The sequence below is a fragment of the Stomoxys calcitrans genome, chromosome 4 (assembly GCF_963082655.1).
Source record: "Stomoxys calcitrans chromosome 4, idStoCalc2.1, whole genome shotgun sequence".
NCBI lineage: Eukaryota > Metazoa > Arthropoda > Insecta > Diptera > Muscidae > Stomoxys > Stomoxys calcitrans.
The window spans coordinates 60461708-60474933 of record NC_081555.1 but is presented as its reverse complement, the minus strand read 5'-3'; the positions used below and the strand labels follow the sequence as shown (position 1 = coordinate 60474933).

Genomic DNA, 13226 nt, shown 5'->3' with positions numbered 1-13226 from the left:
TTATAGTTCTTTTAAATATATTTATTTATATTTAAAAAATACTTTCTTATTTATGCATCCACAAACACTTTATTTTTTTCACCCAGAGGAAATACATGTGAGCAACATCACTAACCCTAACAAACACCCAGTTACAAGAAGTTTGACGATCGCGTTTATTTTGCGTAAGAAAATGACTTGTTGCTCAGCGACTGTGGTTGTTCTCTCAATGGGCGTTCCGAAATGTAAATTTGCCCTAGATAACAAACAAGTTATGACGAAACGAAAATATTTCGGCAAATGTTTCTGTTCAAGGGTAACTATAATACGCACACAACCAAAACTCGTTGACAGATAGTGAACTTCGCGAGAAAAAATTGCATTCAGCTGTTTACGGTACTTTACCTGGTAATTATGTCATGGCAACTGCCACTACCTGTTAATGAAAATATCTTGATATCGGCGGCTCAATTTAAGCTGGACGAGCCGATGAAAACAACTGCGGTGCGCCTACTGCTTAAATCAGCTCAGCTTTGTACACTGATGCCCCGAGCATATGTATTCACAGAAATAGCTTATTTTTTCTGTTTTTTTTTTATTCTGTGCTATGGTCGCAAATCTGGTTATTGTCAACATTGGAAGAGTAAGTTATTTTTCTTTAAAATATTCAACTTATTCATGTGCCTTTATATTAGATATCAAGAACGTTCTGTTCTTCCTGCAATCCTCCGTCAAAAATATGTTTTAAAAAGCCGGACGCAAATTTGATAAAATGTGACTATATAGGTCCACCAGATAAAATCTCCAACATTCGGCCGTTTGTTCGAAGCATACCTGACAATGAAACAGAACTTCAAAAAAAACTGAGATTGAAGAGAACGACGGTGGAAGAATGGAATCATTCTTTTTGGTCAAGGCATAATAAACGTTTTTATGATGTAAGTGCATTCTTTTTTATTAAAATATTGCTATATATACACTTGGAGGTAAAAATATTCGTACACCTTAACCATAATTCTTAACTCTTCTAAAAAAATGTTCTTCTAATTGAATGAAATATGTAGATATTTGTTGTTCTTGTTGTTTTAGCCACATTTTCGTGTGAAAGCGGTGATCATCGTCCAGTGTTGCCGTTTTTGGTAGGTTCCTTCCAAAATTGGTAGGTTTTTATCCTCTTGGTAGGTTGGCAGGCTGATCTCAATTACTTTTTGGGTTGTGGGTTGAGTTATGGCGATGCTTATAAGGCACCAAAAGCCAGGTTATTAACTACTGCATGTAGACCCAGTCTACATCAGATGAACAGCTTCTCCTATACCCCTCCCTCAGGGGCGTGTAGATAAAACGATGTTGGACCAAGCAGCAGTGGGAGACAGCTCCAAGACCCAGTGTGAGTGGTATAATAGTGTTTGATTAAAAACGAAGCAGGCCCGCTGACCACAAAACACCAAAAACACTTTTTCCAGTTAAAATTGATAAAAAATACAGCTTCCAGTAAATCTAGGAGCTCCACAGGAGTCCAATAATATGTGTAACACGTATTAACAGGTTAGAACAACCACGATGCTTCACGATAAAATTTTTTCTTCACAGCCAGACAACATACACAGCCAAACGTCAAACGAGAAGTGTAATTTTATATTGACACGTGTAATAAAATTACAGAATTAAAAAACAATGTACAGTTATAACTGTACTGAGTATAACGATGACTATGCACCGAATCCCGAAGCGTCCACTTCAGACGAATTCTAAATGCAAAGTGATCTCAATTACTAAGTTTATTACCGAAAAATTTCCAGCAACAACTCAAAACTAATTCACTTCATGTCGTTTCTGTTACAAGGGGTCTCACCGCTTCAAATTTCAGGAAAAAGGGCGTAAGTTTTCATATTGACTTTAACTGGTACGAGTGTTAAGGGATCTCTACTAAATTTCGTAAATCAGGGTAGGAAATGCGGGTTTTGTGCAGCTGCATACAAATAAGAGGTCCATAATAGTTTAGTTAAAAAAATAATATGACACAAACAAGTAATATACAAAATGAATTTGAAGTTGCTTCTGTTTTACTATCAAAGTAATATGTAACTGTAATTCTCTCATAAATTGGGAAAAGTTGAAATAGTACGAAGATTATATGGTAGATTATTCCACAATCGAATTGCGTGTATGAAGAACTGACTATCTGACACTAAATATATGGTTTTGTGTGGTTTAATACAATTTAAGCGCGATGACCGGTAGAAGGTTAGTTTGTCAAAAAGGTACAAAAAGGTAAAGGCTCGGCAAGATAAATTATTTTGTGTAGAAAAAGTAAGCATCGGAAGTCTAGCAGTCTATAAAAGGCATACAAAACAATTGTTTAACGTAGTGAGAAATACTTTGAAATCGATTCAACTCGATCGATTTCTAGCAAATGGTGTGCACTCAATATCACATTCATTTATTCTCTTTGATGAAAGACTATCGCTGTTTTATCTGTTCCTGGATATAACCAAACACTTTTATTGGGAAAAATATCGGAAATATTGCATGATAAGTAAAGCTGAACATCACCATATATTGGTTGCCCAAAAAGTTATTGCGGATTTTTTAAAAGAAAGTAAATGCATTTTTAATAAATCTTAGAATGAACTTTTATCAAATATATAATTGCGATTTTGTTCGATAACCTTTTGCCATCTTCCTGGCAAATTTAGTATTCCATGCTCATAGAACTTCTGGCCTTTATCTGCAAAAAACTGAACCAAGTGCGATTTTATAGCCTCATCATTGCCGAAAGTTTTACCATTTAAGGAGTTCTGCAAAGATGGAAATAAATGGTTGTTGTTGTTGTTGTTGTAGCAGTTTATTGTGTACTATCTTTCGTCTGCTTGATTCTGTTGAGTGTCAAGACCCAGGAACTCCGCGACTAAGATGGGGTGCGTCCACAGGGATCTGGGTCTGAGTCGAGTGGGTCTGGCCGGGCAGTTAAACAGGTGACGTGTATCGTGCGGTCCCTGGTTACAGTCGGGACATACATCTTGCACGTCGGCATCAATCCTAGCTCTGTGGGAATTGAGGCGGCTGCATCTGCCGGAACGTAATTGAGCCAGAATCACTCTGGTTTGCCGGGGGAGGTCGATTTCTTCGGGTGCAATGGGTGGCGGTCGTACTCCAAGGACTACATTCACCCGGTAGCCAGTTAACGCGTCTGCTACCGTGTCTGCATGAATGTTGTTCAGACCCGCTTGATATGCCGCTTGATCTAGAGGTTCTCTCTTGTAGCGCTGGACCTCACGCTCTAGATCATGTAGATCTACCTTAAGGCTTCTGGGCGGTGGGTATCTATCCACAAGATGATGATTTGGATGATTTCTGCGATAACAGCCCAAAAGGTATTGCTTAGACAGCATGTAGTTATGTCTTCGCACTGGTAGGATCTTTGTCTCCTGGTGGAGGTGGTCCACATGAGAACTAAGGAGGCAGCCCGTCGCAGTTCGGAGGGCGGCATTCTGACAGATCTGAATATTATTCCACTGCGTGTCACAAAGCTGACGTGACCACACTGGCGCTGCATAACTTACCACAGACCGGCCAATTGCTTTGTACGTGGTCAACAAGGTTTCTTTGTCTGCACCCCAAGTGCTGCCAGCGAGTGACTTGAGGACCTTGTTTCTACTTTTGACTTTATTGCAGATTGCTGTGGCATGTGGGGAGAAAGTGTAGGAGCTGTCAAATGTGACGCCAAGTATTTTGGGACACTTGATGGTCGGAATCAATTCTCCATCGACCATCACAGTCAGCTCAGAATTCACCTCACGCGTATTTGTAGTGAACAGTGTGGCTGAAGATTTGGTGGCGGATATCTTCAGATTTCTTGCAGCGAAATATGAGGCAAGCTCGTTGAGGTAGACGTTCAACCTATCGCAGATGTCATCAATGGGTGGGGGGCCTGATGCCATGATCGTACGCATATGATACGATCTCTATGCCGTCTGGAGGAGGTGGGATGGAGGATAGGTAGAGGTTAAACAGAGCCGGAGATATCACCCCACCTTGGGGAACTCCCTGTTTCACTCTACGGTGTTTTGACTTCTTATCCCTAAATTCCACAAATGACTGGCGGCCACACAGATAATTCGCGACCCAACGTTTCAGGCCTGGCTGGAGGGACGTGTTGGCGATGTCCTCAAATAATTTGGCATGGCTGACCGTGTCGAATGCCTTCGATAGGTCCAATGCCACGAGGACCGTCCTATCACATGGCCTGGGTTGATTGAAGCCACGGCAAATGTGTGTGGTGATGGCATGCAAAGCTGTTGTTGTGCTGTGCAGTCTCCGAAATCCGTGTTGATGCTCGGCGAATGGAAATTCTCCTACGAGGCTCGGGAGGAGTAATGCCTCAAGCGTCTTAGCCACTGGTGAGAGAAGGGAGATCGGTCTGTACGACTCCCCCAAACTCGGGTCTTTACCAGGCTTCAGTAGCGGGATCACTCTGCCCATTTTCCAGACATCGGGAACTATAAGAGTGTTCAATGACAGGTTAAGGACAGTGGTAAGGTACTCAACTCCAGGTAAATCCAGATTCTTCAGCATCAATGTAGAGATTCCGTCGGGGCCCAACGCCTTGGAAGATTTGGCGCCACAGATGACATTCGTAACTTCGCCCACGGTAAATTGTGATGGCTGTTCATCGGCTCGGAGACCACGAATACGGCGAATGGCTCTCCTCCTTGCCCTGTCTCTCTCGGGATGCACGATAAATTGACGGTTGAACAACCTGGCGCATCTCTTCGGATCAGTCACGGTTAACTCGCCAAAAGTGACTGAGGTCCTATCGTCCCGTCTCCCGGGGTTCGAGAGAGACTTAACAGTGGCCCACAATTTGCCTGCACCGGTGCTTAAGTTACATTGCTCCAAGTGTTCCAGCCACAAATTCCGCTTATGTTCGTTGACTACCCTGTTTATTTCCAGATTCAGCTCGCTGATTCTGGGGTTAGCGGGGTCCATAGCACGAATCCCATCACGCTCGTCTGCGAGTACCACTGCTTGCGCCGGGAAATTGGGTCGCACTTGCGGTATTCGACCGGCTGGAATAAAGCGAGCGGCTGCTGCGTTGATGATGTCTCGGAATTTCCTCTCGGCCACAAGCACATCAGAGGGGGGTGGCAGTTCATTGAAGCGGCGATTGGTATACTCTCTGAAGCCAGTCCAATTGGCCTTCTTATAGTTGATGAACGTTCGGCGCTCAGAGGTAATGAAGTCGGGTGGTCGGTCGATGGTGAGGATTATGGGGAGGTGGTCTGACCCCAAAGAGATGACGGCTTGCCAGGATACGTCACTCAGGAGATCAGGGGATGCGATTGAGATGTCTGGCGAGCTGCTGCACCTCCTCGTAATCCTAGTGGGGGCATCCTCATTCACCGTGCAAAACGTGGAGCTATCTATCTGCTCTGCCAAAGCTATGCCACGCTGGTCGTTGCCTAGGGGAAAATGCCATGACGAGTGATGTGCATTGAAATCCCCCAGAACCAGACGACTATGGCCAGATAGCAACCCACTTATGTCGGGGCTGTAGGCCTGGCCATTAATCGGGACACAGCTGCCAACCGGCGGTATATACACGTTGTATATCTCTATCTCGGCAGTACCAGACTTGACTGCTACCCCCATACATTCCATGTATGGGTCACTAGCGTCAAGCGCAGGCGAGATAGGTCTATACTGCACGGAATGGTGTATAACGAAGGCCAATCCCCCACCTCCATTCCTTGAGCGATCCTTACGTAGCACATTGTAGCCGTGACAACTGTGCAAGCTGCAGGTGTTAGTCAGCTTTGTCTCCTGGATCGCTGCGACCGATATGCTCTTCCGACTCATAAAATCCACAATCTCATCAATCTTGCCTCGCAGTCCATTGCAGTTTAACTGCAGGAACGATACATTTCCCGACACTGGCCTGGCAATAGTAGGGCTAGGGTGCTGTCTTTGCATAAATTGCCGTACGGGAGAGGTCGGGGGGGTCACATAGTCCGACGACGAGGACGCCGAAGGCGACGACGGCGACGCTTGTGACCCACTGCTGGCTGAGTTCGCACAGCACCTAGCGACATAGCCAGTATGACTATACTCCCGTAGCGAAGTTAGGCCAGAGCAAGAACGGAAATGTACCCACTCCAAGCACCTGTTACACCTCACCGACACTGACCGATGATGAAGGCGGTTCTGGCAAACGGAACAGAACCAGGGTCCGGGGTTCTTTTCAATCCCGGCACGGACCAAAAGCATACGGAGAAGGCACTCCGGGATGTGCCTCTCCCATGACGAAAAAAGACGAACACGTACACTGAGGCGGCAGCCCTTGCCGATGAAGATTCCATCGGGTCAATCCGGTACGTACAACCGGCTGCCATGGGATTGTAATTGATTGGAAATAAATGGTAGTCTGATGGTGCAAGGTCAGGGCTATATGGTGGATGCATCAAAAGTTCCCAGCCAAGCTCACTCAGTTCTTGGCGAGTGACCGAAGATGTGTGCGGTCTAGCGTTGTCCTGGTGAAATATGACACCTTTACGATTCTGGTCGCTTCTCCTTGTTGGCTGTATTCAATTTGTCCAATTGTTGACAGCAAACATCCGAATTAGTCGTTTGGTTCCTTGGAAGCAGCTCAAAATATACCACACCCTTCCAATCCCACCAAACAGACAGCATAACCTTCTTTTGGTGGATATCAGCCTTTGAAGTAGTTTGAGCTGGTTCACCATGCTTGGACCATGATCGTTTTCGACTAACGTTGTTGTAAACAATCCATTTTTCATCTCCAGTTATGATTCGTTTTAAAAACGGATCGAATTCATTGCGTAAGGTGCATATCACAAGCGTTGATTCGGTTTGTTAAATGAATTTCTTTCAATACATGTGGTACCCAAATATCAAGCTTTTTCACCAGTCCAAGATTTTTTATGTGATAATGAACGGTTGATTTTTTTAACTTCTCTCCTATCTCACGCTCAGTTACATGATCCAATTCGATTAATGCTTTGATTTGGTCATCATCAACTTCATTTGGCCGACCTGAACGTGGCTCATCGTTAAGTGAAAAATCTCCAGAACGGTATTGCGAAACCAATTTTGACACTGTCTTCCTTTTAAGGCTTTATCAACATACACATCTCGTAACTTTTTAGCAACCTGCGTTTTTTCCTTTACGGAAATAATAAAGTAAAATATGACGAAAATGCTCCTTTGTGGGCTCCATATTAAAATTGACGCCAAACAAACAAATGTAAACAAAATTTCGCGCACTTTTTTTCTAAAGCAAACTAAAAGAAACAGCTGATAACTGACACAAGAAAGAATGCAATTACAGAGTCACAAGCCGTTGAAAAAATTTGTCAACGCCGACTATATGAAAAATCCGCAATTTTGGGCAACCAATATATGAATATGACATCCACCAGGTACCCCGACTATGTCATTAATGTATAGGGAGAAGAGCAATGGATCTAAAACAGACCCCTGCGGTACTCCTCTTGATAATCCTCTAATCGGTTGTGAATAAGTCTCCTTGGAAAATACTACCCGTTCTCTTATCGTCTCAAATGCGGCCGCGGGCAGTCAGCAATTTTCGAGAGGAGAGTGTCAGTTAGAAGTCAAGTGGCACTGGCTCTTATTAAAATACTGAGTGCCAATGATACTCGAGATGACAAGGCGAGTTATTGGCGCTTTATGATAACCAATAGCCAACATCAGCGTCTGTTCCCAGGTTCACAAAGCCATATGTTTGTCATCCGATCAAAACACGGGACCAAATTGATCACGTTGTGATAAATAAAGGCATTCATCCAGCATGTTAGATGTATGAAGCAAAGGTTCCCACCGTTTGAACATGGCGAGGAAAGTACGATCTGACACCGCACGGAAGCTCACCATTGAAAAGCTGCAAACACAACAGATGACAGCGTCATACTCCACTAGACTGTCCCAACTGCTTGATGAAAGCACTCCTTGTTCCGATGATATAATGGCGCAGTGGCAAACTATTGCCCACTCCATTGAAAATGGCGCGAAATCCGTACTTGGGAATCGGAAGCCTCCCCCAAGAAACACATGGTACGACCAAGAGTTTCGAGATGCTACCGAAGACAAGAATGTGGCATATAGAGCGACGCTGCAATCTGAAGCAACGCACCAGATGAAGGGGAGAAAAGGAGAAACGAGAAACGTCTATTCCGCAGAAAGAAAAAGGCAATGGAAAGACGTGAATGTGAGCGAAACGAGATGTACAGGAGTCAGAATAAAGTCCGGAAATTCTACCAAAGAATTAAATAACAAATTTGGTAACTGACACAGATAGCATGCTGAGGATATGGAAAAAACATTTTACCCAACTGCTAGTGTTCGACGTTGGCGCTGATGAGGATACCGCAGAATCAATCAACGATGATGGTATAGATTGCTTACCTTCTAGTGAGAACGAGGTCCAAGTAGCAGTGACCCGTCTAATGAACAACAAGGCACCAGGAGCGGGTTACCCGCTGAACTATTTAAGATCAGAGACGGCACGCTGATAAGGGGTATGCTTCAGTTTATCTGTACAATCTGGCTAGAAGAACGCACACCCGATGATTGGAACCGCAGCATACTATGTCCCGTACACTAGGAAGGAGACAAGACGGAATGTGCCAACTACTGAGGAATAAGTCTCCTTCCCATCACATACAATATATTTTCGAGCGTACTGTGTGAAAGATTAAAACCTATAATATAATTGGGCCCTATCAATGCGGATTTAAATCTGGTAAATCCACCCTGGACCAGATATTTACAGTGCGCCAAATCCTTGAAAAAGACCCGAGAAGAACAAATCAGCTTCTACCATCTCTTTGTTGACTACAAAGCCGTGTCTGAGTTTGGTATCCCTGCAAAATTAATAAGACTCTGCAGGATTACGCTTGCTGATACGCGTTCCTCAGTAAGAATAGGAAAGAATCTCCCCGAACTATTTAATACCAAACGAGGTTTCAGATAAGGAGACAGCCTATCGTGTCATCTCTTTAATATCGTGCTGGAGAAGGTTAAACGAGATGCAGATGTGAATAGATATGGCACACGTAATGACAAGAGATAACATGCTACTTGCCTATGCCGACGACATCGACATCGGGTCGGTCACCGGAAGTAGTAACTGCAGCCTTTGAAAGAATCGAAAATGAGACAGTGAAAATGGGTCTGGCAGTAAATGGAGATAAGTCGAAATGGATAGTTTCAACTCCCAAAACGCCTTGTACAACCGAGCAGATGAAGAAAAAGGAGAAAGTTGGGAACCACAACTTTGGGATAGACAGCAACTCTATCTACCTCGGCACAGCGTAACCGAAACGAATGAAACCAATTTTGAGTTAAATTGAAGAATAATACTGGCAAACAGATGCTACTTTGGATTAAGTAAGCAGTTTAGAAACAAGGCCACCGACAGACGAAAATTACACTATACAAGACACATGTAACAACACGGGTAGTATCGTGTTGTTGTATGGTTCTGAGGCATGGGTACTTGTGAAAGCAGATGAGGCAGTGCTTGGAGTAATTGGAGAATTATTCTTCGTAAAATATATGGACCCATTTGCGTTAATGGAGAATATAGGCGTCGTATGAACCACGAGCTATATGATGGCGATAGTATGGTTACCCGCATCAAAATACAACGGCTGCGTTGGCTAGGTCATGTTTTCAGAATGGATGAAGAAGTTCCAGCAAAGAAGTCTTTTGAAGACAAACACGGTGGTACACGCAAACCAGAAAGACCAAAAGCCCGGTTGTTTTTGTTGTTGTATCAGTTTGTTGTGTTCTATCTTCTGTTTGATTCTGTTGAGTGTCAAGACCCAGGAACTCTGCGACTAAGATGGGGTGCATCCACAGGGATCTAGGTCTGAGTCGAGTGGTCTGGCTGGGCAGTTAAACAGGTGACATGTATCGTGGGGTCACTGGTTACAATCGGGACATACATCTTGCACGTCGGCACCAATCCTTACTCTATAGGAGTTGAGGCAGCTGCATCTGCCGGAACGTAATTGAGCTAGAACAACTCTGGTAAGCCCGGGGAGATCAATTTCTTCAGGTGCAATGTGAGATATGGAGGTTCTCCCTTATATCGCTGAACCTCACGCTCTAGATTATGTAGATCTACATTAAGGTTTCTGGGAGTTGGATATCTATCCACAAAATGATGATTTGAATGGACTCTGTGATACCAGCCCAAAAGGTATTGCTTAGACAACATGTAGTTATGTCTTCGCACTGGTAGGATCTTTGTCTCCTGATGGAAGTGGTCCACATGAGAACTGAGGAGACAGCCCGTCGCAGTTCGAAGGGCGGCATTCGGACAGATCTAAATATTATTCCACTGCGTGACACAGAGCTGACGAGACCACACTGGCGCTGCATAACTTACAGACCGGCCAATAGCTTTGTACGTGGTCAACAAGGTTTCTTTGTCTGCACCCCAAGTGCTGCCAGCAAGTGACTTGAGGATCTTGTTTCTACTTTTGACTTTATCGCAAATTGCTGTGGCATGTTGGGAGAATTTGTCAGAGCTGTCAAATGTGACGCCAAGTATTTTGGGTTGATGGTCGGAATAATTTCTCCATCCAAAAGCCCGGTGGAAAGATCAAGTGGTGGGAGACACTTTGAGGCGCATGGAACGATATTCTAAGTTCGGCTAGTGGAACAAAAGTTCTGCCATAGCCAATTAAAGTAAAGTAAGTAAAGTTCTCTTCCATTCAAATAAAAAGAAATCATATTACTAGCTGTGTCATCAAAGCCATACATATTCCTCAATTTTTTCAACAAAATTTCGTGCCACACCGTATTAAAAGCACTCGTCATCAATATTCTATCTTAATTCCTCTGCAATATCAACCAACACCGTGGTGCAGCTACGACCTGATCGAAAACCAGGGGCCTTATTCTCGCACCCGTTATCGAGCGAGTTTTTGTTCGAAGTTTATTCCGTTCCGTAAGTGCAAATTGGATCATAGCTTACGATCGTAATTTTTAAAAAAGATCGATTTTGGGGAAGAAAGAATCGATACGCTGAGCATATTTTGCCATCTCAAAGGTAAACAAAGCGAATGGTTGCTGTTAAAAAAGTTATTACTACTTAAAAAAATAAATAAAACACTTTTTAAACCGTACGCAATTGTTTTTTTTTACGATATGTTACTGTTTTTACACTATAAATTGTTGTTTTATGTGAACGAGGACAAAAAATATGTGGATTACGTCGCCTCTGGTGCCTTGTTTGATGTTTGTTTTTTTTTTTCGAACAGGCGCAAGAAGAACAACAGCCAAAGTACAATTAGATAAAGTCAAAACATTTTCCTTGAAAAATACCATGCTGTAACTTCTCGAATCTCCTTTCTATGATATTAAACGAGTCGGTGAGTCATAAAAAGAAGTTCGTGGGATTTTTGTTGAACAAGAATACTCTTTTAATTTCAATTTCTCTTGTTCGTTGAGGTGCTGCTAAAAGAGAGTATCTTGCTGCTTTGGACTTTTTTGACGTGTATGCTTCTCCGCTTTCTTGTATGTCGTTTGATAAGAGTACATACATTGTTGTTGCTTTTGTTTATGTTTTGCTTTTTTATGCTTCGTCGATGGTTATTTTGTTTGGTTTTTTATTAGTTTTCTTTGTATATTCAAAGTTAATTATTTTTGAAATTACTCAAAACCGGCGATGCTCAACCGAGCAAATATGCACTTGTATTGACAATAGCAAATTTTGCTCATGAACATTCCACTAAGGAACAGGGGCAAACTTCTCACATATTAATGAGTGCAGTCCGATGCAAGTTTAAGCTCAATGATAAGGGGCCTCCTACTTATAGCCGAGTCCGAACGGCGTGCCGCAGTGCGACACCTCTTTGGAAAGAAGTTTTACATGGCATAGTACCTCGCAAATGTTGCCAGCATTAGCAGATGAAAACCACCGCTAAAATCTTTTTCTGATGGTGTCGTTAGGATTCGAACCCAGGCGTTCAGCGTCATAGGCGGACATGCAATCCTCTGCGCTGCGGTGGCCTCCAATTAGAGGTATTATTTCTGGCCTGACAATAAGAGCAAATCTGTGTATCAAGCGGCATATCATGCGGGTCTAGACAACATTCATGCAGACACGGTAAATAGCTACCGGGTGAATGTCGTCCTTGGAGAACGACCGCCTCCAGTTGCTCCTGAAGAAATTGATCTCCTCCGGAAAACCTGAGTAGTTCTGACTCAATTACGTTCCGGCAGATGCAGCCTCCTCAATTCCCACAGAGCAAGGATTGATACAGACGTGAAAGATGTATGTCCCGATTGTGACCAGGGACCACACAACACACATCATCTGTTTAACTGCCAAGCCAGACCCACTCGACTCAGACCCAGATTCCTTTTGTCGCACCCCATCTTAGTCACAGAGTTCCTAGATCTGGAAACTCAACAGAATCAAGCAGACCAAAGATAGAACACAACAAACTGTTACAACAAAAACAACAACTAAAAGGCATTTGCACCAAAAACCCTATTCACAAACCTTAAATAGCCTATTAAAGGTGCCATCACACTACGTGTTCTTGTCTTAGGACATGTCAAACTTGCTATTGTTAAAGTTGTACACATAGTGTGATACGAATAAAAATAACACATGAAAATCACTTTTTAAAATAGCACTGTTATTTTTTTGATTAGAGCGGTGCTCTTTTCCTTCTGACAGAAACAAAGAAATCTGCTGTTTTGCTGTAGGTTGAATGAAAGCAACCCCAAATTAAATTGTTTTCACAACTTTAACAATTTGTAGTCATAAAAAATCAGCTTTTGCTCACATTTTTAGGGTATGCTATACAAAAATAGCATAATAGTGTGATAGCAAATGTATGTTATACTCCTTTATTAATTAACACAAATTGTATTAAAAATTTAAAATAAAAATTGGCAAAATCGATTTCTTTATATTGTATGTCTTTGACAGATAATCAAAAACATTTGGAACGGACGTGTATACATATTTGAAGCGTGGACATGAAAGCCTCAAATAGTCAAAACAAAAATAAAAATTTTTTAATTTATGTCTCCCATTTTTTTGTACGGTGTGAATCAGCTCATTGCAAATATATTAGAATGCATTGTATTCATTTAAAATTCAGAGGCGTTATACAAACAAATAGGAGTTGTTCTAAAGTTACGCTGTTTATAATTCATTGTAATTTGAGATGTTCCGATGGCTT

The 13226-nt window shown here is 42.7% G+C and overlaps 1 protein-coding gene across 1 annotated transcript in view; it reads left to right on the top strand.

The window, feature by feature from the left end:
- The first annotated feature begins 500 nt into the window (after positions 1-500).
- LOC106094227 (COA8 family protein CG14806, mitochondrial) overlaps positions 501-13226 on the top strand; it is a 53983-nt gene continuing 41257 nt past the window's right edge. Inside the window, exons 1-2 of the mRNA XM_059366567.1 lie at positions 501-622; positions 675-917. Of these exons, the coding sequence (XP_059222550.1) occupies positions 587-622; positions 675-917 (279 nt within the window). The 5' untranslated portion in view covers positions 501-586. The remainder of the gene's footprint in view (positions 623-674; positions 918-13226) is intronic.